Consider the following 25249-nt stretch of genomic DNA (forward strand, 5'->3'; position numbering starts at 1 on the left):
ATTTTAATTTTTTAAAACATAATGTTAAATTTTGAATGGGTTACTAAAATGAAATAAAAACTAAAGTTTTTAAATGTGAATAGTAAAATGAAACAAAAATTAAACTTTAAGTATGATTTTGAAGACAGTGAAAGTTTAAATACTCTAACGGACTAAAGCTGATAGTTGAGATACTAAAGACATAATTATGCTAAAAAGAAAAAAAAACTAACATTTAAAACAGCTAGGGTTTTCACTACTTTTCTCTCTCTCTCTCTCTCTATCTGCTCGGCTGCTTCAACCGATTCGAAGCTTTTGCGGGGAGATTTTAAAACGACAATGACGACCGTCGTTCCCACATCCGAAGAAGATCCCGTTCTTCCCGTGGTCCGATTCACGGCCGAACTCTCTTGGGCCGATGCCGGTCCTGAGGTGAGCTCAGTTTTGTCTTCCCAAAACCCTAATTTGGAATCGGTATCTTCAGTTTTTCATTAGAACTTTTTGTGTAAACTATGGTGAAAAAGGTTGCGGAGCCGCAAGTGACGAGGCTTTGTATGGAAGCGCAAGAGTGCATGGTGATGGGTAGATGGTTGGATTTGGCTTCTTTAATGCTTACTTCTGCTGACATAGTCTTTTCCAAGGTCTCCGATAAAGGTATTATTTGGTTTTTTCTTTTCCTTGGGTTACGGTTTAGTATGTGAAAAGAGACTAGCTAAAGCAACAGTAAAAAATGGACTCTTACCACATAGTGATGATTAATTCCGGGATTATAGTTCTTTAGATTTACCTGGTTTTATTTTTTAGAACTTTCCATTTGAGTTGCAATGGAAAATAGGAAATGAAATTAGCTAATACTATTAACATTCTGTGAGTATACCCGGGACTTATATGATTTCTACAATGCTGTGATAGATTAATTCATAAATTTGCATTGAAGTTTGAGTTTTGCAAATAATTGATTTCTTTTATTATATTTTTTCAGACCTTGAGTGTATCTTCACTGTCATCTGCAATCTAGTCTCCAAGCTCGAAAATCCAAATGAAGAACTTGATGTGGCAAAACTCATATCAACAAAAATCACTCAACAACCAACTGATAATCCTGCAATGCGTTTAAAGATGTAATGTCCAATGCTGGTCCATAATTCTAGCTTATCGAATTTTAAGTGCCTCTCTCTCTCTCTCTCTCATGTTTCTTTTTTTTTTTCCTGCCAGCTTGTTTAGTCTCTATAATTTGTTGGAGGGCCCAGATAGCCGGTTCTTTGTCTACATGCAAGCCTTAAATTTGGCATTGAATGGGAAAGCCACTGATCATATTGTACCATCCTTCAAAAAGATAGATAGTTTCTTGAAGGAGTGGAATATTGGGGTCAAGGATCAAAGGAACCTCTTTCTTACAGTTGCAAATGCACTGAAAGAAAACAAAAGGTATATAGAATCCCCAGAACATATATTTAGATGCTCTTACCTATATGTGATTATAAATTTTATTATATTGGTTGCAATCTTAAATACACTTCAAATCCAGCTCAGGAAAGGATTCTTTCAAATTCTTGACCAAGTATTTGGCAACTTTCTCCGATGAGGACTCATATGTAATGAGTGAATCCAAGGAGGAAGCTGTGCATGCTATCATAGAGTTTGTGAAGGCTCCGGACCTGTTTCAGGTATCTTAATCTTACTAATGTTGCAGATCCTAACTCATCTATCTGTATGTATATCTATATATGTGTGTATGTGCATGTAATTTCATTTTAAGCGTATTTAATTCTTGTAATTTCTTTTCTTTTTCAAACACCCCCGCTCCATTCTGGCTTTTACACTTTTTTAACCACCCCTAGGGCTTTAGTTGTATTGTTCCTAATTTGTAGTTGGGCACGTGTACTCGTGGTTGTTGCCCATAGATGAATTTCTGTTTTTTTTTCTTTTTGCAGTGTGATCTGTTAGATATGCCTGCTGTTGGGCAATTGGAGAAGGATGCTAAATATGCGTTGGTCTATCAGCTTCTGAAGGTATTTTTGACTCTGCGGTTGGATGCCTATCTGGAATTTCAGGCTGCAAATTCTACCTTACTGAAATGTTATGGTAAGGCCCTGTCTTTTGTTTTACCTGTTATACATGTAACATGCTATCACATGAGTTAAAGTTACTCCATTATTTGTATAATTTCAATATTGTCACTCTCAATGGTCCAGGTCTTGTTCATGAAGATTGTATAACAAAGATAAGGCTGATGTCATTGGTTGATCTTGGGTGTAATGAATCTGGACTAATTCCATATGCCCTCATCAAGGATACTCTTAGGGTTAAGTTTTTTTGATTCCTGTTTACCACATTTTCTGCATAATATAGTTTTATTTCAATTGATGTATTTATCCTTGCAGATCAATGATGAAGAGGTGGAATTGTGGGTTGTAAAGGCAATAACTTCTAAGTTAATCGACTGTAAAATGGATCAAATGAATCAGGTTGTGATTGTGAGGTAAGCTATTTGCCTCCCCCTGCCCCTCTCATGATGTATGTGCTATTCAAGTTTATATTATTTCATTGCTTTGTCCATTAGATTAATATGGAGGGTTCCTTTTTTAATTGAAAAAAGTCCAACTGTTTGTTTAACATACAGCCGTTGTTCCGAGCGCCTTTTTGGACAGCAGCAATGGCATTCTCTTAGATCGAAACTAGCATTGTGGAGGGTAAGGAATATATCCCAATTGATACTTTTATTCACTCTTATGTTTCTTTTCTTTACATAGTGAGTCGGATCGGTAGCAGTTGTAAAGGAAAAGGTTTCTTTCATTAGTTATGAAGCAATTCATCTGTTTGAATGTTGAATTTTTGGTGGTCTTTATATTGATTTGATTGAGCAGCGTAATGTTGCAAGCCTCATCAGCAGCATTCAAGCAAACAAGGTTGTTGAAGAAGGCTCACAGGCAATGCAAGGGATAGCGATTCGGTAGAGCGTTTTCTATGTCTATTTATGGTTAGAAGACTCTTTATTTATCCCTCAATATATAAGACCAGATTTAAGTTTCTATGGTTTTGGTTGGATAATGGATTGGGGAATTTTGGCAAGGCGTTTCTTGATTCTAATTTTGACGGCAAGCTTCAAACAATGTAACAATGATTAATTTGGATAACAGCAGTTGATGTGGATTATGTGTTTCCACCAATGATCTTTAAGTAGGAGTGAGCATTCGATCGAGTCCAGTAAAAAAATTTCAAGTTATTTGAGTTGACGAGTTGTATTTTACAATTCGAACCTAATTTGAAATTTTTTCTAGTCGAGTCGAGTTTAAGAAATTTGAATCGAGTTATTCAAGTTTTTATATTAATTTTTTTATAATTATTTATTAGGGGTGAGCATTCGATTGAGTCGAGTCGAGTAAAAAATTGTGTTATTCGAGTTGATGAGTTGTATTTTAGAACTCAAACTTAACTTGAAATTTTTTCGAGTCGAGTTATTCGAGTTTCTATACTAATTTTATTATAATTATTTATAGTATTATGGTAGGGATTTGTTTCAATTTTTTTTTACTTTATCTAACCATATAAGATTAAGATATGTATATATATATATGTATATTATGTTTTGACGTTATAATGTTATTTAATATATCAAATATAATATAAAATATGAAATATATTCATAATATTATATTTTAAAGAATGTATTTTGAGAATAAAATATTGATGATATAAAAGAGTCAAAGAATTGTTAGGAATAAAGAATTTACAAACAATTGTAGGTAAAAGAACAAATTGAGTAAAATGCAAAGTTAATAGACTAAATAAAAAAAAGTATGTTTTTAGTAAAAAAGTTGAAATTGAATTTACATAAGTATTCTATTATAATATATAAGCATGTGTTCAAATTTGGTAAAAAAGTGGACTTAAATAAATGATGAATTGAAAAAATAAGGAAATTATGAAAAATTAAGGGGTTAAATTTAAAAATACAAAACTTGTCATCAAAAAGAGAAATTGAAAGTGCATATGTATTCTTCGGTGGTTTAAGAGCTTCTGGTTCAAATTTGGTAAAAGATAGATTTAAAAGGGAGGATGAATTGAAGGAAAATGAAATCATGGACTAAATTGTAAAAGTGTCAAAAAATTTAGTTAAATTTTTAGTTTTTTGAGTAACTCAAAATTTTAAAATTTCAACTCAAAAATCGAATTGATAATTCAAGTTGACTAGAATAACTTGATTCGAATAACTTAAATTTGAAAAAAAAATTGATTTTACGAATCGCGTCGAATTTTGATCACCATTATTATTTATGGCATTATGATAAGAACTGATTCCAATTTTTTGACTTTCTCTAATTAGATAATATTACATTATAATGTTATTTAATATATTAAAAGGAGTTAAGGAATTAATAGGAAAATTTTTTTTGTAAACAATTGCAATCAAAAGATTAAATAGAGTAAAATGGAAAGTTAAGAGACTAAATAAAAAAAGCACATTTTTAGTAAAAAAACAAGAATTTAAGTTACATACAAGAATTTAAGTTACATAGATATTATTGGTATTCTATAGTGGTGATATTTGCATTTATTAACCTTTGGACTCCAATGGGGAGTAAATTTGTGTAACCCCTCAGATCGATGCGGGTAACCCGATATGATCTGGAGTGTCACATTAGGGCCACCGGAGCGACCCACTGTTAAAATAATAAAAAATTTAAAACTTTTATTAAAACATACAACTTATAAAATTATTTATCAATATACAGAAATAATACAGATTTTCAGACTTATATATAAAACAAAATACAATTACATGCCCCCTAATCACATGTACCATACTCTGTAACCAACGCCGGAAGAATTCCCTCACTGAAGTTGATAACCGCACTGATACGATTCTTTTAACCTGAAAAAGGTGAGTAACAGAGTGAACTTCGGAAAGCTCAGTAATACAGAACTGCCAGATGATGCTGAAGAACATGCAGATACAAATAAACATATATTTCCTTATTGGTTTCGAACATTTACAGATTTTATACTGAGCGGAGATCCTACTGATATTTCAGGGGTAACAAACAATGAGCTATCAATTCATATAAGTATTTCGAAAGACTAAGTTCAGGAGATCAGAATAGGTTATCTAGTGTGTTCTTGTAAAACCAGTGAAAAGATACATATCTTTTAAAATAGTAGCGGTTTAAAACATATTTATCCTGTGCACAAAGCAGATGAGCATGCAAAAACGATAAGGTCTTATTATCGCACATAGCAAAAGAGCTTGGGGAAACTGTAAGGCTTACCCTTGCACATAGCAAAGGAACCTGGGGAAACTGTAAGGCTTACCCTTGCACACAACAAAGGAACCTGGGGAAACTGTAAGGCTTACCCTTGTACACAACAAAGGGACTTGGGGGAAACTCTAAGGCTTACCCTTACAAACAGCAAAGGGACCTGGGTAAACTGTAAGGCTTACCCTTGTACACAACAAAGGGACCTGGGGAAACTATAAGGCTTACCCTTGCACACAACAAAGGAACCTGGGGAAACTGTAAGGCTTACCCTTGCACACAGCAAAGGAACCTGGGGAAAACTGTAAGGCTTACCCTTGCACACAGCAAAGGGACCTAGGGGATACTGTAAGGTTTACCTTTGCACACAACAAAGTGACTTGCTGTAACGATAATTAATCCATTAAAATATGAAAATGTTTTATATTTAGAAATCAGGTACAAAAATACCCTAACCAGAAACCATATCAGAAATATGTAGTAAATCAGATATCAAAATAAACTGTATTCAGAACATCGGGTATTGTCTCATAAAAATATTCAATATGTGTTTTATCAGAATCATATATTCCAGTGAAAACAGGAAACCTGATAACATATTTCAGGTAACCATAGATCATAAAACCAGTAGATTCCATGATGTCGTAGATCAGGAATAATTCATATTTTTCGGTGAAAACCGTAATCGGAAAACATATAACATGTTGCCATGGTTCATAAACCAATAAATCAATTAATTTCGGTGAAACTCATTTATAAACATATAAAATCATCATATAGTACATGTGGAACACACTAGGATATCCAAGTATTTCTCAGAGACATTTGATAGTTATCAGAATGGATAACATGAAACTGATGTAATTTGATCGGATTTCAAGAACGAGGTCCTATTGAAGGGAATCAATTGCTAACCGATCTAATCCGGCATTTAAGGTTGATACTTTAGAATCACACTATGATTCATGTGCACCAGGAAAGTGTTCAAGAACATTTATACAGAATAATTCTAAATTTAGATTTACTGAAAGTGATTTGAGCTGATAAGGGAAGAACGAAGATTCAGGACATTCAATATTTATTATTTATCGATTGGATTATCGAACAACTCCCAAAATTGATGTTTATTGACTGGTCAATTCCTTGCCCTTCCAGGGTATTCACACTTTAATACCAAAATTATTGTCCATAGATCATTTTCAGAATCATCGCTAAATATACCTTAAGGAATCAAACAGATATCCCAGTAATCTTTACTTCCTTTCCACATTGCAACAATTTCAAGAATTGTCGACGTATTTGATTCTTGGTTCATAACCCATATGGACCGTACATCATACAAGTTCATTGGTGTTCCCAGACTCTTCCAATCACTTACTAAATTCTCCGTAATTAAGGTTACTTAGTTCATTTAGTAGTCAAATCTATCTCATTTACTTTAGAGATTCCCGAGTAATTCAGACGCTTCTGAGTTTCGGATACATGTTGTACTTTCATTCAGTTCACTTTGGTCATATAATAAAATCTGTTGAGTTAATCGATCGATGGAATTGGCCAAGAGGGGGGTGAATTGGTAATTAAAATTTTGGTGGAAGCTTTTGCAGAAAATTGAAAAGATTTGCACAGCGATTTAGAGTGGTTCGACTTTCTCAACCAAAGTCTACGTCCACTACCTTAGTTATCCACACTAAGGATTTTCCAACAAATTCACTAATTTGTTATTTCTTTTGAGGCCAAAGAGATAACCTTACAACACCCTCAAGAATATACCCCAATTCTTGAGAACATTCTTTCTCAAAGAGAAGATTACAAATTTGCAAACTTACAAGGAAATCCTCACAATGTAGATTGTTTACACAATTCTAGAATAGAGAAAAAACACTAAAAAATGAATACAATTGAGTACAAGTAGTTTTCTTGAAAGCAAAATGAATATTGAATGAAAAATAGGCTTGAAATGCTCAAACTTGAGGTTTGATGCTTTCTCTTTGATTCTCTCTTGATTCTTGTTTCTTGTGTTTTCTTGTTTTTTATCAATGTCTTCTAAGCTTGTTTAAATACACTTTCAAATGATTCTGAACGTTGGGGATGATTAGTGGAGTCAATAGAGTTGTTTAAGTGTGAAAACAATTAATAAAATCAGTTGGGAGCGTCAGTGCATCGATGCATACCCAAGGTGCATTGGTGCATCAAGTGTAAAATTCAAATATTTTGACCGTTGGACCCTTAGTGCATCAGTACACTAAGAGTGCATCGATGCATGAAATGCATTCGATGTTTCAAAATAGCCAGAGTGCATCGATGCATGGCTGGTGCATCGATGCATCAAATGCATTCGATGTTTTCATAAAACTCTGAGTGCATCGATGCATAGTATGTGCATCAATGCATGAAATGCATCCGATGTTCAATTTATTCCATGGTGCATCGGTGCATCTCTTTGAAAAATTGATTTTAGGCTTGATTTTGGTTCAAAATACTTTTTGAAAATTGATTCAAAAATATATTAAGTATAAAACACAATTTTACACATTTAGTAAGGTTTGAAATTGATCTTGAAGACTTGGAGTAATAATTTGATATTCGAGTAATTAAATCGAATATACTTAGAAAATCATTTGTAAAATCTTAAAATTTATTTATACTTAATTTGTTATATTGAAACATCAAAATGTGTTCAACAATCTTCCCCTTTTTGATATAACAAAACATGTGTGTAATTTTAAGATTTTCTTTGAAAATAAATTTTAAAAAATTAAGGTTGAAATTACTCCCTCTTACTTTAACACTTCTCCCCTTTAAAACATTTTAACAGTTTAACATTTCTTCCCCTTTTTGTTAAATCAAAAAGACTTAAAAATCGATTTAAACAAGGTTTTGAAAAACATACCAAATTGATATATAATATATATATATATATATATATATATATATATATATATATATATATATATATATATAGCTTAAGCTGCTAAGATCAAAGATCAAAAGAGAGATTAGCCATTAGTTTCATAATCAATATTCATAATCAAATGTGAAATGGCATAATTGGTCATAATGAACTAATATGATGCAAAAATTAAGAAACATTAAGCTCAAAATAATAAAGTTAATCAAACCAAATATATATAAATATTAAGTTCAAAAATCCATAAAACAACAAATAAGTTCAAAACATCCAACAACCATCAAATTTAAACATCCAAAAACATCAAAATCAATCCAAGTTTGAAAATCCATAAAACAACAAATGGATAATGAGCTCGAACTTCAAGAGTGAGAGCGTCCATACGTTCACGCATCTCCCGCTGAAACTCAGTAATCTGAGACTCCATGGAGGCAAACCTCAGATCAAACGACTCCAAGAAAGATCGAAAGTAGGGTGACATTTGATCTTCTTGTCATGCTGGTTCCAGTGCAGGCTCATCGTCTGGTACATGATCGTCGATATCTTGCATAAGTTGTTGAAACTCGAGATCATCGTTTGCAGCCGGTGCCGGAGGAGGAGGAGCACGAGAAGAGCTAGGAGCAGCTCGTGAAGAACTAGCTCCCGGGGTTAGCTTACCGGGTCGAAAAACCCTAAGACCGGTTTCCTTATCTTGTTCCCAATTCGCTTTCTTCAATGAGGTGAGATTGATTTGATTTTGGAGAGGGATAGGATTGTCGAGAGAGATGTTCCATAAATCAATGTTTCGACATGTTTTGAAGGAACAATGTTTATGATGTCCACTAGTTGACTAAATATAATGTGGGGCAGATTTATTTTGATCTTATTCTTAATATAGTGCATCCACCATAAATCCCTAGTACGAAGAGTGGAGTACCTACCTCCGGATGGTCTAAACCACCAAGAGATCATCAAATGAAGAAAACGATCGTGATGAGATCGTAGAGTACTAACACTAGAGTTTGGAACATTTGGATATTCCACATTTTCATTCTCATTATATAACCCATCATCATCTAACCCAAAATGGAAAGCTATAGTCTCGGGGTCAATATTAATACATTGGCCTAAAAGATAGGATCTAATGGCTATAGTCCCATATTGAGTTTGTTTTTGAATGCATACCGCATTGGAGTAGAAGATGAGGACTAATTGTTGATAGACGATAGGTTTGAGGTGAAACAATTTATCAAACTTCCAAGTTTTAAGAATCGGAAGGTATTCGAAGTCAATATCAATCATGGCTTGAAGAGAAAGAATACGCTATTCTCGGATTCTATAAGATTGGAAAGAATTTCTGTACCTAGAGTACAATTCGTCTCTACGACGTTCAGACATATCAAAACAGGATCCTATTAGACTATTAGGTGGAGGAGGAATAAGATTTGGAGGTTGGTTTGAACGAGAACGACTCGATGACGTTCTAGGGCGTTTAAGATTAGACATGGTTTAGGAATAAAAAAAAAGGAATATAACCTGCAAATTGAAACACATGTATGCAATTTAATCAATCCCAAAACTCAATTGAGTCCTCAATAATTCAAGGTTCTCTAAATCAAATGCTAATGGGCAAGGTTTTGAAAACTATTTGAAAATAATTTTTGAAAAATCATAATATGTATATGAAAACAACATAATTAAATCAAAAACATCAAATTTAAAAATTAAAATCAGATTTTCGAATAATTTTTTTTATTTCAAAAATTCAAAAAGTTATTGAAAATTTGTGAGTTTTTGATGAAATTAGTTGTAAAATCTAGTTTGTAATCATCAAACAATCAATGCCCGATATAATGTTCATCCTAGAACTAATTAAAACTAGTCCTAAGATCAAGATTCAATAAAATAGGTGTTTTTAGAAAAATACCTTGAAAATTTCAGATTTTGTGAGAATGAGAAGTTGTGTTGCACAATTCGATGATAAGAGTAGGATAAGGAGTTGAAAAGCTCGAAGATTCCGATAAAAAAACCAAGGATTTAGAGCAATTTTGATAGTAAGGAGAGAGAGAGGAGCGGTGGCCAAGAGAGAGTTTTAAGAGTGTTTTGAGAAAATGAGGAAGAAATAAGGGTTTTATCCAAAAACCCGATGGATGCATCGATGTATGGCCTTGTGCATCGATGCACATTCAAGGCGTGCATCGGTGCACCTTCATGGTGTATCGATTCATATTCAAAAGGATGCATCAATGTACTGTTAAGTGTATCGATGCATGAAACACAAAAATGACAAAAATCCATTTTAAACACTCAAAAATGCTAAATTAATTAGCTCTAGCGGTATTGGCAACACATATATTGAAAATTAATCATGTTTAATCAATCAAATTAATCCTTAAACAAAATTTGAACATAAAATTAATTTTCACCAAAGAACTTAAACTCCCCCTAACTAATAGCAATAAATGCAATCAAAAATTACTATTATAAGCATTTTTCATTTATTCTTAAAAATGTTAAAATTATTTTAAACACTAAGTGATGATAGGCCAGTTAAACCTAATTCTCTTCTAAGTGTCCAAAATTTTTCTTTGTCTAAAGGTTTTGTAAAGATATCTGCTAATTGGTGCAAATTATCAACAAATTCTAGAACTACATCTTCCTTAGCGACATGGTCTCTAATGAAGTGATGTCTAATTTTAATATGCTTAGTTCTAGAGTGTTGGATGGGATTTTTAGTGAGACAAATAGAACTAGTATTGTAACACTTGATAGGAATGGTACCTACTTCAATTCCATAATCAAAAAGTTGTTGTTTCATCCATAAAACTTGTGCACAACAACTACCGGCTGAAATGTATTCCTCTTCAGTGGTAGATAATGCAACACAATTTTGTTTCTTTGAAAACCAAGAAATCAACATATTTCCAAGGAATTGGCAAGTATCAGAGGTGCTTTTCCTATCTAATTTGCATCCTCCATAATCCGCATCAGAAAAGGCATGCAAGCTAAAGCTAGAGTCTCTAGGATACCAAAGTCCTAAACTATGAGTGTCCTTAAGGTATCTAATGATCCTCTTAACAGCTAGTAAATATGATTCCTTAGGGCATGATTGAAATCTAGCACATAAGCAAACACTAAACATAATATCCGGTATACTTGCAGTTAGATAAAACAAAGAACCAATCATTGACCTATATAATTTAACATCTACACATTTACCTCCTTCATCTATGTCAAGCTTTGTTGATGATCTCATTGGAGTGTCATGCGGTTTCCCATTTTCCAGTCCAAACTTCTTGAGCATGTCTTTGACGTACTTAGCTTGATTGATGAAGATGCCATCTTTTCTTTACTTGATTTGGAGTCCAATGAAAAATGAGAGCTCCCCCATCATGCTCATCTCAAATTCACTTTGCATTAGCATTGAAAATTCTTGGCAAAGACCATCATTAGTAGAACCAAATATTATATCATCAACATAAATTTGAACTACTAATAAATCTTTACCTTTATGCTTTAAAAACAATGTAGTGTCAACCTTCCCTTTTGAAAAACCTTTTTCAATTAAAAAGTTTGACAATCTTTCATACCAAGATCTAGAAGCTTGTTTTAAACCATAAAGCGCTTTTGTCAATTTAAGAACATGATTTGGAAATTTTAAATATTCAAAACCTGGAGGTTGTTCCACATATACTTCTTCCTTTATAAAACCATTTAAAAATGCACTTTTAACATCCATTTGGTATAATTTAAATTCATGAAAACATGCAAATGCTAATAACATTCTAATTGCTTCCATCCTAGCTACGGGAGCGTATGTTTCATCATACTCTATGCCCTCTTCTTGAGTATACCCTTGAGCAACAAGTCTAGCCTTGTTTCTCACTATATTACCACTTTCATATAGCTTATTCCTAAATACCCATCTAGTACATACAGTAGATTTATTACTAGGCCTTTCAACTAATGTCCATACTTTACTTTTCTCAAATTGATTTAACTATTCTTGCATAGCCATAATCCAATGTTCATCATTTAATGCTTCTTTAATATTCTTAGGCTCTATGCATGAGATAAATGCAACATAATTACAAATATTTCTAAGAGAAGATCGAGTTGTTACCCCTTTGGATGGATTGCCTATAATCTCACCATCCTTGACATAGTTGTATTCCCTTGGGAAAGATACTTCCCTTTCTTCAATGGTTGGATTCTCGAGAGGATCTTGAGTTTCCTCATCTTTCATTTCTTCCTTTGATGATGGTTCTCCAATATCATGTCCAACGTCATTTGTATTTATAACACCTACATCATCATTCAAACAAGAATCCTTCCTCGGAAGGAGATTATCATCGAAAATAACATGTATAGACTCTTCTACAACCAAAGTTCTTTTATTAAATACTCGATAAGCTTTAGAATTTAAGGAATATCCCAGAAAAATTCCTTCATCACTTTTAGCATCAAATTTGCCAAGATTGTCTTTACCGTTGTTTAAAACAAAATATTTACATCCAAAAGGGTGAAAATAGCTAATGTTAGGCTTTTTATTTTTAAAAAGTTCATATGGAGTTTTCTTTAAAATAGGCCTAATCATTACTCGATTAATAACATAACAAGCGGTATTTTATGGCCTCCGCCCAAAAATATTTTGGCAAATTGTTTTCACAAAACATGATTCTAGCCATTTCTTCTAAAGTTCGATTTTTCCTCTCAACAACTCCATTTTGTTGATGGGTTCTAGGTGCTAAACAATTATGGCTAATGTCATTTGAATTACAAAATTCAGTAAATCCAAGATTTTCAAATTCAGTTCCATGATCACTCCTAACACTAGTTATAGAGTAACCTTTTTCGTTTTGGATTACTTTTGAAAACGTGATGAATTTTTCTAATGCTTCATCTTTAGTACTTCAGAATAGAACCCAAGTGTATCTAGAATAGTCATCTACCAAGACAAATACATATTGTTTTCCACCCAAGCTAGTAGTTCTAGATGGCCCAAAAAGATCTATAAGTGGATCAATTGTAATACTCTACTAGTTGATACATCGTTAATGGATTTAAAAGACACTCACTTCTGTTTTCCTTTAGCACAAGCATCACAGATTTTATCATTATCAAATTTTAGTTTAGGCAACCCTCGAACTAAATCACCTTGAATTATCCATTGCAAAACGCTCATACTAGCATGTCCTAGTCTCCTATGCCATAACCAACTATCATGCTTATCCTTAGCAACTAGGCATAAATTAGTCATATCGATAGACTCTAAATGCACCATGTAAATGTTTCCTATTTTATGACCAACAATCATAATCAGATTAGATGCAATCTCAATGACTTTACAACCATTAGTTTCAAACATGACATTGAATCCCTTATCACATAATTGACTAATACTCAAAAGATTATGCTTTAACCCATTCACATATAAAACATTTTTAATTTGTATGTAAGAGATATTACCTATTGTACCTATACCTTCAATGTGACCTTTTGAATTATCACCAAAAGTCACTTCTCCTCCATTTTTGGTGTTAAGCTCTATGAACCGACTTTTGTCCCCGGTCATGTGTCTTGAGCATCCACTATCAAGGTACCATGAATTTGAATTTGTTTCCCGTGCCTTGTAGCAATGCTCATTTTCCTACAAACATAGATTAATTTCTAATTTTTAGTACCCAAATTCTTTTGATATTCATTAGTTTCCAAAATCCTAGTCCCCTTAGGTATCCATTTGTGTAGGATATCCTTATCTTTAGTAGTAATGAGTCCTTTAGGAACCCATATACTTCTGACGATTTTTCCATTAGAGGTTCTTTGGGGACCTCTATGATTGTAGTTTTTAAAACTTTTTCTAACAAAATTGGATTTTGAATTTTCTCCATTTTCAAAACGTTTTGTTCCAAATTTATCAAAAGAAGCTTTAAGATCATCAATTTCCTTTTGATGATCATCATTGACCTTTGAAAGTAAATTTTGCAAATCCGAATTTTTCTTTTCAAACTCTTCTAGTGTGATTTGCAAATCTTTGATTTTATTTTCAAAATCATTGTTGGTCTTGGATATGAGCTTATTTTCATTTTTCAATTTTGAGACATCATTTTTATATTTTAAAAACAATTTCTCATAATCTGAAGCCAACCCATTATATTCCTCTAATAACTCATCGTAAGATAAATCATCTAATTCAGATGAGTTAGAGGTTACCTTAGAATCTTCCCCGAATGCCATCAAGCACAAGTTTTTCTACTTCTTGTTCCTCTTCATCGGAACCTTCTTCATCGCTCCATGTAGCCATATGAGACTTGTGCTTATTCTTTGATTGACCCTTTCTCTTCAATTGTGGGCAATCATATTTGACATGCCCTGTCTTTTTGCATTCATAGCAAATGATAGGGTCCTTCACTTTTGGTTCATTTTTGAGGCCTTCATTTCGTTTGAATTTTCTTTCTCGGTAAGGTCTCATCATTTTTCTAAACCGTTTAACAAACAATGCCATTTCCTCGTCATCGTCATCTTCATCCGAATCACTCTCATCTTCAAGCATCATTTCATGAGTGAGGAGGGAACCAATTAGCTCTTCAAGAGTTAAGGATTTTAGGTTCTTAGCCTCGATGATTTTCGTCTTCTTGGATTGTCACGATTTTGGAAGTGAGTAAACTAACTTCCTCACAAGCTTTTCGTTTGAAATAATTTCTCCATACGATTTGAGACCATTGACAATCATTGAGAATCTATCCGTCATAGCATTGATATCTTCATTTGGTTTCATCCTGAAATTTTCATAGCTATGTGTTAGAAGACTAATTTTAGAATCTTTTACCTCGTCGGTGCCTTCATGAGTGACTTGTAGTTTATCCCATATTTCATAGGCGGTTGTACAAGATGAAACTCTTCCATATTCATCAGGTCCAAGAGCAAAAAATATGATATGGATGGCTTTGGAGTTGATCTGGAACATTCTTATCTCTCCTTCACTCCCCAATCTTGGATGGGTGAGAGGCTTGATATATCCGTCTTCTACAACATTCCATGCTCCAATGTCACTTGCTTGAATGAAATACATCAACCTATTCTTCCAATAGGCATAGTTAGCTCCATTGAAGAAAGGAGGCTTGTTGACGAGCATCGAATTGAGACCGGAGTCGACATTTGAAGTAGAGGCCATTGATGACTTGATAATCGATGTAAGTCTTCCCAAATCGACTCAAGAGGTGATTAAACCTTCAAATGAGTGAGGCTCTGATACCAATTGTCGAGTTAATCAATCGATGGAATTGGCCAAGAGGGGGGGGTGAATTGGCAATTAAAAATTTTGTGGAAGCTTTTGCAGAAAATTGAAAAGATTTGCACAACGATTTAGAGTGGTTCGACTTTCTCAACCAAAGGCTACGTCCACTACCTTAGCTATCCACACTAAGGATTTTACAAAAAAATCACTAATTTGTTATTTCTTTTAAGGACAAAGAGATAACCTTACAACACCCTCAAGAATATACCTCAATTCTTGAGAACACTCTTTCTCAAAGAGAAGATTACAAATTTGCAAACTTACAAGGAAATCCTCACAAGGTAGATTGTTTGCACAATTCTAGAACATAGAAAAGAACACTCAAAAATGAATACAATTGAGTAGAAGTAGTGTTCTTGAAAGCAAAATGAATATTGAATGAAAAACAGGCTTGAAATGCTCAAACTTGAGGTTTGATGTTTTCTCTTTGATTCTTGTTTCTTGTGTTTTCTTGTTTTTGATCAATGTCTTCTAAGCTTGTTTAAATACACCTTCAAATGATTCTAAACGTTGGGGATGATTAGAGGAGTCAATAGAGCTATTTAAGTGTGAAAACAATTAATACAATCAGTTGGGAGCGTCAGTGCATCGATGCATACCCAAGGTGCATTGGTGCATCAAGTGTAAAATTCAAATATTTTAACCGTTGGACCCTTAGTGCATCGGTGCACTAAGAGTGCATCGATGCATGAAATACATTCGATGTTTCAAAAATAGCCAGAGTGTATCGATGCATGGCTGGTGCATCGATGCATCAAATGCATTCGATGTTTTCATAAAACTCTGAGTGCATCGATGCATGAAATGCATTCTATGTTCAATTTATTCCATGGTGCATTGATGCATGGATTGGTGCATCGGTGCATCTCTTTTAAAAATTGATTTTAGGCTTGATTTTGGTTCAAACTACTTTGTGAAAATTGTTTCAAAAATATATTAAGTATAAAACACAATTTTACACATTTAGTAAGGTTTGAAATTGATCTTGAAGACTTGGAGTAATAATTTGATATTCGAGTAATTAAATCGAATATACTTAGAAAATCATTTGTAAAATCTTAAAATTTATTTACACTTAATTTGTTATATCGAAACATCGAAATGTTTTCAAAAAAATCATTTTGGTATTCGTGGTTGATTTATCTCACGGATATCCACTTCTTAATATCGAAGATGCTCTAGCGTTGAGCTGAGCCGAGTACTACAATAATTATCATCAATCTAAACTTGAGGAAACGAACAAGCATTTAAGTGGTATGTATGCTATTCAGGTACTGACATAGCATTAACGTTGGTCAACTAACTTAGGTTGAGTTCCATAACTTTTAAGGGTAGTATAACACCCATGTTCATTTGGATTTCTTAATTAATCCAAAACATTTACTTAGTCTAGGCTACAAGGGAATTTTGGTTATTTTGGTGCTCAATGTTGTTCCATTCATTTTAAAGCTTAAGGATATCTATTCATTCCTGAGCTTGGTGATATTCTTGAGTTATTTCCATTACAATGGTATTTTGGTCATTTTATAGATCTAGGGTATTTCAATCCTTTCCTTCCGTCCGGTATTATTATTTAATTCAAATTTATCATCTATTCCAGTCCTTTCAAACAATTCTGACAAAAGAGCATCCTCAAATTATTCTTCACGTATTTACTCAACTCGGAGATTTACGGCTTATTAGGAATTTTCTATATAAAGTGTGAACTTAACGATGAAACTAGTAATTCATCGATTTATATATGACTTCTTGAGTATTTTTCCATTCAGGGTCAATTCAGGTTATTTTTCCCTTTCAAGGGTAATCTCGTATTTTCTTAACCATATAATTTCGGTATTAAACTCTTAACAAAGATAATTATAATTTAGTGATTCTAGGGTTAATCACTTTTCCGGATAATCTATAAACTTTAAATTATTCCTTATCAACTTCTAGTATCTTGTACAAGCCATCTTGGGTATAAAAAAATCGGTTATCCAGATTTCCTAAGCAAAACTAGTATTTTCCATACACATCAGTAGTTTCATCAGATCAGTATGTCTTTATAAACTTCATATTAAACTTTCAGGATCAGTTCTTATCTTTTTACAACATAAGGGTATTTTCATAATTTTACCTAATCGAAGTATTCTCATAATTTATCGCTTAAACCGTATTGGACTCGAGTCCATCCATAAACAAACAGGCATAATAGTCCAATCATATACATCCATGCATTTTTCCATTTTCAACATGTTCTATAAATCATAAAGAGGTAGTAATGTATTACCTCGATTTTCGTGTCAAACTGATCGACCATTAAATTCCATTCGAACACCCTCGATCTTGAAATCATCTTCCAACAATTCCTCAGATGCATATCAACATAAATTACATAAAAAACGGAGCTTAATTCCGAAAAACAGATCCAATCAGGTGATAAATCAGTCAAAAACAACTTATCGGGTTCGAGTTTGGCAAAACGGACCCTAAAAATAGATTCAAGACATCAAAAACATAAAATATAACTTTTCAAAATTTTTGACTTTTTGGTCAAAGTTAAAGTCAACGGGTTTGACTATCAATTTCGAGGCTTTCGGGTCTGAATTTTAAAAAATGGAATGCGGAATTGGACTCAGGACGTCGAAAAACGTCAGAATAGGTATATTTGGTTAAAGTCAAAGGTCGTTCAACTCCCGGTCAAAGTTCCGGTCAATAGTTGTCAACACCGATCAACGGTCAACAGTCGACCATTTTACACAATCATCACCCTAACAAAAATTAATTACAAAATTAGCCACCTTCTATAAATATTTACAAAACACCCAAAATTTACACAAATATCACCCTAACAGAAATTAATTACAAAATTAACACCCCTACGCACAGTGGCGACGCGTGAACAGTGATACGGTGTCGAAAAATTCCTGGAAAAATTCCTAAAAATTATTTTAAGGCATTTTGAGACACTTACCGAGTTCGGTTCACAATTTTGAACGACGGAGAGCTCGAATCCGAAATATCGAAAACTTTGATTTTCTCACCCCTCCACGCACCATCGACGACGGAGAAACGGAGAACACCTGTTGACTCGGAACGATGCAAGGAACACGATGGTGTGGGAGGTTTCGAAAACGGATGATCGGATCGTCATGAATCGACGAAAAACCAACTGAAATCGAGTTAAAACCGACGATACTTCCAACTAAAATTAACGACGAATGACGACGATTCATAACGAAAGGTTTGAGGGGTTTTGTTCTTCGGTCGACAACGAACACGATGGTGGTTTCGGTTCGTCGATCGGAGGTCGAACGGCGAGTAGATCGGAGTTGAAAAGAGGGTTGAAGGAGAGGAAAACTAGAATATTTTTCCAGAAAAACATACGAGAATAGGGGTTTATGGGTAAACTATGAGTTTAGCCACTGAATTTTCTGCACTTTATAAAACGGTCTACCAACTTTACGATTTTACAATTTAATCTCAATTTCTTCCAAAATTCCAATTAAATTCACCACTTTATAATTCTAAAATTTAGCCCCTAAATTGGGGTGTTACAATTTGCCCCTCAACTTTCAATCTTTATGATTTTTTCCAAAATAAGTCCAACTAATCTTCTTTTCAAGAAAATTTATCTATACTTGTACTTAGACCAATTATTACTTCCTATAATTATAGTCTCGGAATTCAATATTTAATGATTAATTTATCAAAATTTTAGATTAAAGCTTTAAAGGCGTTACAACATTAGTTTAAAAAACTCTTAATAAAACAATTTATTGACGTCACAAAAAATAATATCATCAGCATAATTTGGCATTGCTAATATTCATGTAATTAATTTTTTAGTAATGTTGTGCAACATTTCTTTTCTCGAAAACATTTTCAATAAGAAGATCAGATAGTATCTCATTCTAAGCTCAAAGAGCTTGTTATAAACCATACAAAACTTTTACAAGTTTAAAAATGTAGAATCTTAAAAAAAAGGTTGTTCTTGAATATTTATTTATGATTATTTAATTATTCTCTCCTTTTATTTTGATAATTTATTTTTCAATTTTTCAATCAGGACATTTAACTATTTAAATGATATCAATCAAGTCACCAATTGTTAAAATTTAACAGAAGTACTAACGTGGTAGTTAACGAAATTGATATATTACACATTTGGTCATTAATATTTATACATTTTATCAATTTAGTCATAATTTTAATTTAATTCACGATCATGTGTAGACACATGTCACCTCCTGATTTGTGGGGCTTTTTTTATATTAATTTTAAGGCTTAATGGTAGTTGAGGCCCTCTAACTTTTCAAAAAAAAAAATCAATGTGGCGTTTGAATTATTTTTGCACACAATATGGTCCTAAAACTTAGAAGAAAAAAAACTCAATGTGACCCTTTGACAAACGATTTTCCTCGTTGAACATTATGATTCTAATGTGGCACTTCACAGTGATACGTGATGGTCGACGGTGTTGTTGTGAAAATGGGCTAAATTGATTTTTTTTTTGGTCTAGTTCAAGGGCTAAATCATTTTTTAGTTCATGGACTTATTTGATTTTTAAAAAACTAAAAGTTATTTTAAATTTTAATTTTAAATTATAAAAAGATCAAATATTCAAAAAATATAAAATATTAAAAATAAAAATAAATTACTAAATATATATATATATATATATATATATATATATATTAAAAGTACTAAAAATATTAATAAAAATAAAAAATTTAAAAATATATTGCAAGCTATAAAATAATAAATTATCTATTAAACATTAAAATATTAAAAAATATATATTATACATAACATATTAATGTAACATATAGACACAAAAAGAAACCAATCATATTCATATAGTTGAATTAATAAAAACAATATAATTTTAATTTCATATACATATCAATTGTCACTAAATATGTCATGCACTTTTATATCATACATGTACACATACTATATATTGTTTCATTATCATGTAGTCATATCATTAACGCTTATACAAATTATTTTGACTGGATTAGTCGAGACTTACGAATTTTGCATCTAAATATATTTAGAAAACATAATAAGTCATTTGCATCAATACACACATCTAATCATTTTCAAATAATTTTTAAGTATAACTTTATATACTAACTTATTATATGATGTACAAGAGTTTGTATAAGTGTTTATATATTAAATTATTATGTTTATTAATTATATTGAAATATAAAATTCATAAGTCTCGATTAATCTAGTAAGAATACTTTGTATAAGTGTTGATGATATGACTATATATATATATATTTAATAATTTATAATTTTATAATATGTGATATTTTTATTTTTTAATATATATATTTTTTTAAAATTAGTAATTAATTTTTTATTTTTAATATTTTATATTTAATTTTGTAAATATTTGAATATTTTTATTTTTAAAATTTTAAATATTTTTTTAAAAAAAAAAAATAAATCCATGAACTTAAAAAAATTTAATTTGGCCCTCAAACTTGACAAAAACAAATTCAATCTATCTATCACATCAACAACCACTGTGAACCGCCACATTAACATCGTGAAATGCCCGTCAGTAACGGTCAATGACAAAAATCATTGGTCAATGTAGACACTCATTTTCTTAAAAGATAGAACTAGCAAGAGTTCCTCTCCTAGTAGGACTTTTCCACCACCATATCTTTTAAAGCAACAACCACACCAACAAATGTGCAACAACCGAGCAAGGAGTCTAGTTGCATTAGGATTCTATTGTTAATAGGATTCTAAAAATAGTTAGTTTTTTTCACTATAAATACATGTAATCCTCCCCATTTGTAACAAAGGATTTACATACAAAATACAGAGGAAAGCACGGCAAATACAAAGGCAAAGCTATTGTAAATGATTCGAAAAGGAAATAAAAGGTAGCATTTTTTTACTTTTGATTCGGTCCCTTACATTTACGTTTTAATTATTATTTTTATTTAACTTTATTTATACGTACATTTCCCTTGTTACCCACTTTAGTTAATTGTTTTGTTATTTTTCTTTTCTTTTCTTTTTCATGTAATATTTTTTTTACATTTTATGCATTTTCTTTTTTACTTTAGTATATATATATATTTTTAGATTACATATATATATATATATGTTAATTTTCCTTATCTGTTTTATTAATTTATATATATATTTACTATTTTTTTATGTTTTTATTTATTTTATATATATACATATTATCATTTCGTTTATCTTATATCTATTTTATTTTATTTTATTTTATTTTATATTTTCCCCTCTTGCATTTATTTATTTATTTACTATGTATATATTATTTTCACCATTATTTTCTAGTATTTTATTTATTTCATTTGCTTTTATGGATTTTATTTATTTTTTATGTCTTTTATTTTATTTATTTTTCTTTTCTTTATTTTTATTTAATTTACTTGTTATCATTAATTTATTATTATTCTTTTCTTTGTCTTTCTTTTATTTGTTTTAGTTTATCTTCTCCATTTCATCAGTTTTCTATTTTGTTAGTTTTTATTACCTTTTTTCTAACACGTTTGTTATCTTTTCTAAGAGTATGCTTTCAAATCAATCAATTGTAAGTAATTTGAATTGAGTCTGCTAAATTTAAATTCAAATTTCAAATTTTCGCAACTAAGAGAACCGACAAATTAATTGGTACCGAAAGGGCGGTTCAAGGGTGCTAATCCTTCCTTAACCGTAACCGACTCTCGAACCGGTCACATTTCTGGTAAAAACGCATATCTGGTAAGATGGTGTCCGACCCACCTAAATTCATTTTAAAGTGGTCGGTGGTGACTCCCAACCCAATTATTTCAAGTCGAAGCCCAATTCCGGAGCCCAATCGAAAGACGGTTACGACAGTTTGGCGACTTCGCTGGGGAAAGGTAAGTGAGTCAGGCCGAAATTAATTTCCGGTTATCTTTTTTAGCGAAAATTATAAGTTTAAATTTTAATTTATTTATTCAATTCTTAGTATTTATCTTTGATTATATTTCAAATAAATAGTTGTACTGACATTTTTTTCAATGATTTCAGATATTTAACTTTTTCCATCTAAGGCTCTATACCCGAGCTCCGAACACGTTCTAAGTGGGGGTGAAAGCGACGCATTCGTGTGAATTTATTTACCGTATATGCCTAGCAAGTAGCCTTCGGGATTCATATATCTTATGTCTTCGTGTGAATTTATTCACCGCACAGACATAAGGGAATGTGTCCCCTCGAGTTTAACTTAGTCCACACAAGCTTGTAATGGGCTTAGGACTAAGGGTCTGGCAAGCCCAATGGGGTACCAACAAGGAGAACTCGAGTACCCTCTTTAAAACCTAAATCGGGAGACTATAAAGAAATAGAGCCCACCCCAAAACCTCATTCCAAACCCTAGGTTACTTGATTTTTTCCCCTGCTTTATTTTCTGTTCAAAGCATGTGAACTAGACAAATATGCGGCTAGGATTTGTTTGAAAATTAGCATGCGGGATAGAAATCATGTCCGGGTAGGAATATTAAACATGTTCGGGTAGATATCATGTGGGGTATGACTTTTATCTTTCATGATTATTTTTTATTATTTTTACCTCACGAAATCTTTTTATTTTCTCTTTCATTTTATTTTCATCACTTGCATCATTTAAAAGAGGTGTTGATCCACCAAAAACATGTTTGTTAAACATGAATAATCTGCATTAATGGACAAAGGGGTTGTAATACAAGAGATGAAAATGCAGAGGACAGTCTACAAGTCGACTTTGTGTCACATTCAATCCAGAAGACGTGGTGCCCACAATTGAAGAGTATATCGCTCTGCTGCATTATAAAGGGCTCAAAATGAACCGGGTCTACATCAAGCACAATGAAAGTCCATCTTTGAAGAATTGGCTGGCTGAGGTTACAGGGGCAAGACGAAGGTTACTGATCTTGGGAGTCCCTTCGAAGACAACAATGGCAAAACAATAGCTGAAAGTGGAAACCATTGCTGATGAACTCAAGAAACAGACTAATGAACTTCACATAGTTCCTCCCAATTAAGGGCTCCAGTGACTTATTCGTTGGGAACAAACTCCAAGGATAGATGTCGGAGATGCAGTCATTCGAGACTTCTTGGGCCAGTACCAAAAAACAACTCAACATTTTCATGGTTCATCCAGAGAAGCCAGAGCGGTCCGACAGGTTATTCAATCGGTGAAAGACGAAGACAGAAGACTAGTCAACATGTCAGAAGCTGTCAGGATATTTTTGTCTCTTAAAAGATAAAATACTTTTTTCCCCAATAAGGATTATTTATAATAACAGGAAATTTTTTTTGGATCAATGCCTCGAAAATTCAAGCCCCCAGAATTCGAGAAGTTTAACGGGAACATCGACCCATCCGCACATATGACCATGTTCTGCCGAAAGATGACGGGATATGGAAGAAACGACCAACACCTGATTCACTCCTTCTAAGAGAGTATGTCGGGCTCAGCCATCCGATGGTACAACCAGCTCAGCCGAACCCATATCAAGACTTGGAAAGACTTAGCCAAGTCATTTCTGGAACAATATAAGCATATTAACAAAATGAGACCAGACCGAGTTATGCTACAAGGCCTGGAGAAGAAGCACAACAAGAGTTTCTGAAATTACGCACAGCGTTGGAGGGATTTGTCTGTGCAAGTTCATCCACCCTTGGATAAAAAGAAACTAAAAAGCTATTTTTACAGACCCTGAAGGCACCTTACTTCGGGCACCTGGTGGCAATTACATCAGGAACTTTCTCAGATCTAGTCATGGCTGGTGAGATGATCGAGGTAGCTATAAAACAAGGAAAATTGAGGGAGAGATCAACAATGTCAACACCTACAACACCAACAAATGTGTTACGATCTCAAGTCCAAAAACTGTTGCAGCTGTACCATTTGGTACTTCTAAATAAACTCAGAGAGAACCAAGGAAAGAAAAGATTCGCATCAGTCCAATCCCAATGACATATGAGGAGCTACTCCCAACACTAATTGAGAAGAATCTTATGATTCTAGTTCAATCCAAACCTAGAGAGGCCCCATATCCTGAAGGTCATGATATTAACACCGTATGCAACTATCATATTGGGAGCTCAGGGCACACCATTGAGAATTGTGGGGCATTGAAACGTAAGGTCCAAGATCTGATCGACTCAGGGGCATTCACTTTCAATATGTAATGGGGCATTCTGATCGAGAGTCAAATGGGGCATCCATCAGGAATTTTGTTGCATTATCAAGCATATAATCTTGTTTGAACTTGTTTTTCTTTCGTACTTCTTATGCGTGAACATTTTTAAGTCACTTGACATTTAAACATTTTAAATAAAATGCTTCCTTCTTAGGAAATGAGCAAATTTTAATCTTGAATTCCTTGAATGTCACCTTAATTAAAAACTGTTTAATAATTGAGGTTGTAAATCTTTGACAAATGACAAGATTGAACCCTACAAAACAAAGACCCCTTGGTCCTAATTTAAAAGATACATCAGACTACATGTTTTTCTCTTATCGAGCTAAGTTTTCTCTTCTCATGACGAGTCCATCCAAGGTTTGGCATCCAAACACGTATTAAGAGTGAACAGAATGGGGCAACTAGCACATGAGATTACAAAACTAATAGGTTTATACCTTTGTTTATGATGTTCAGTGATGATAATGATCTTCACAGATGGAATAGTCGAGTAAGCCAATCTAGTTTAGGTCAGTTGTTTGGAAATTGAACTCTAATTATGAGATCCCTTAACTTTCAAAAACACCTAGACTATAACAGGTTCTTCTTGATAATCTTAAGAAATTAAATCCATAAAGCTGAGCTATTCCACTAAGGC

General features: G+C 32.8%; 1 protein-coding gene across 1 annotated transcript; it reads left to right on the forward strand.

Annotated features, from left to right (window-relative positions):
* The first annotated feature begins 231 nt into the window (after nt 1-231).
* On the forward strand, nt 232-3011 carry LOC120195717 (eukaryotic translation initiation factor 3 subunit M-like). The gene is made up of 10 exons (XM_039197652.1): nt 232-411; nt 504-633; nt 962-1100; nt 1195-1407; nt 1508-1646; nt 1914-2064; nt 2175-2284; nt 2364-2461; nt 2603-2672; nt 2847-3011. Exons 1-10 carry the CDS (start codon nt 319-321, stop codon nt 2934-2936), a joined length of 1233 nt encoding a protein of 410 aa, XP_039053583.1. The 5' UTR covers nt 232-318; the 3' UTR covers nt 2937-3011.
* The last annotated feature ends 22238 nt before the right edge of the window (nt 3012-25249 follow it).

This window comes from Hibiscus syriacus, unplaced genomic scaffold (genome assembly GCF_006381635.1).
Source record: "Hibiscus syriacus cultivar Baekdansim isolate YM2019G1 unplaced genomic scaffold, ASM638163v2 tig00117017_pilon, whole genome shotgun sequence".
NCBI lineage: Eukaryota > Viridiplantae > Streptophyta > Magnoliopsida > Malvales > Malvaceae > Hibiscus > Hibiscus syriacus.

What these genes read in the sequence shown, in the direction of transcription:
- LOC120195717 (XM_039197652.1), top strand. Translation starts at nt 319, where the DNA reads ATGACGACCGTCGTTCCCACATCCGAAGAAGATCCCGTTCTTCCCGTG. An exon ending in TTCCAAGGTCTCCGATAAAG is followed by an intron (nt 634 to 961) that starts GTATTATTTGGT and finishes ATATTTTTTCAG; the next exon opens with ACCTTGAGTGTATCTTCACT. An exon ending in AGGCTCCGGACCTGTTTCAG is followed by an intron (nt 1,647 to 1,913) that starts GTATCTTAATCT and finishes TTCTTTTTGCAG; the next exon opens with TGTGATCTGTTAGATATGCC.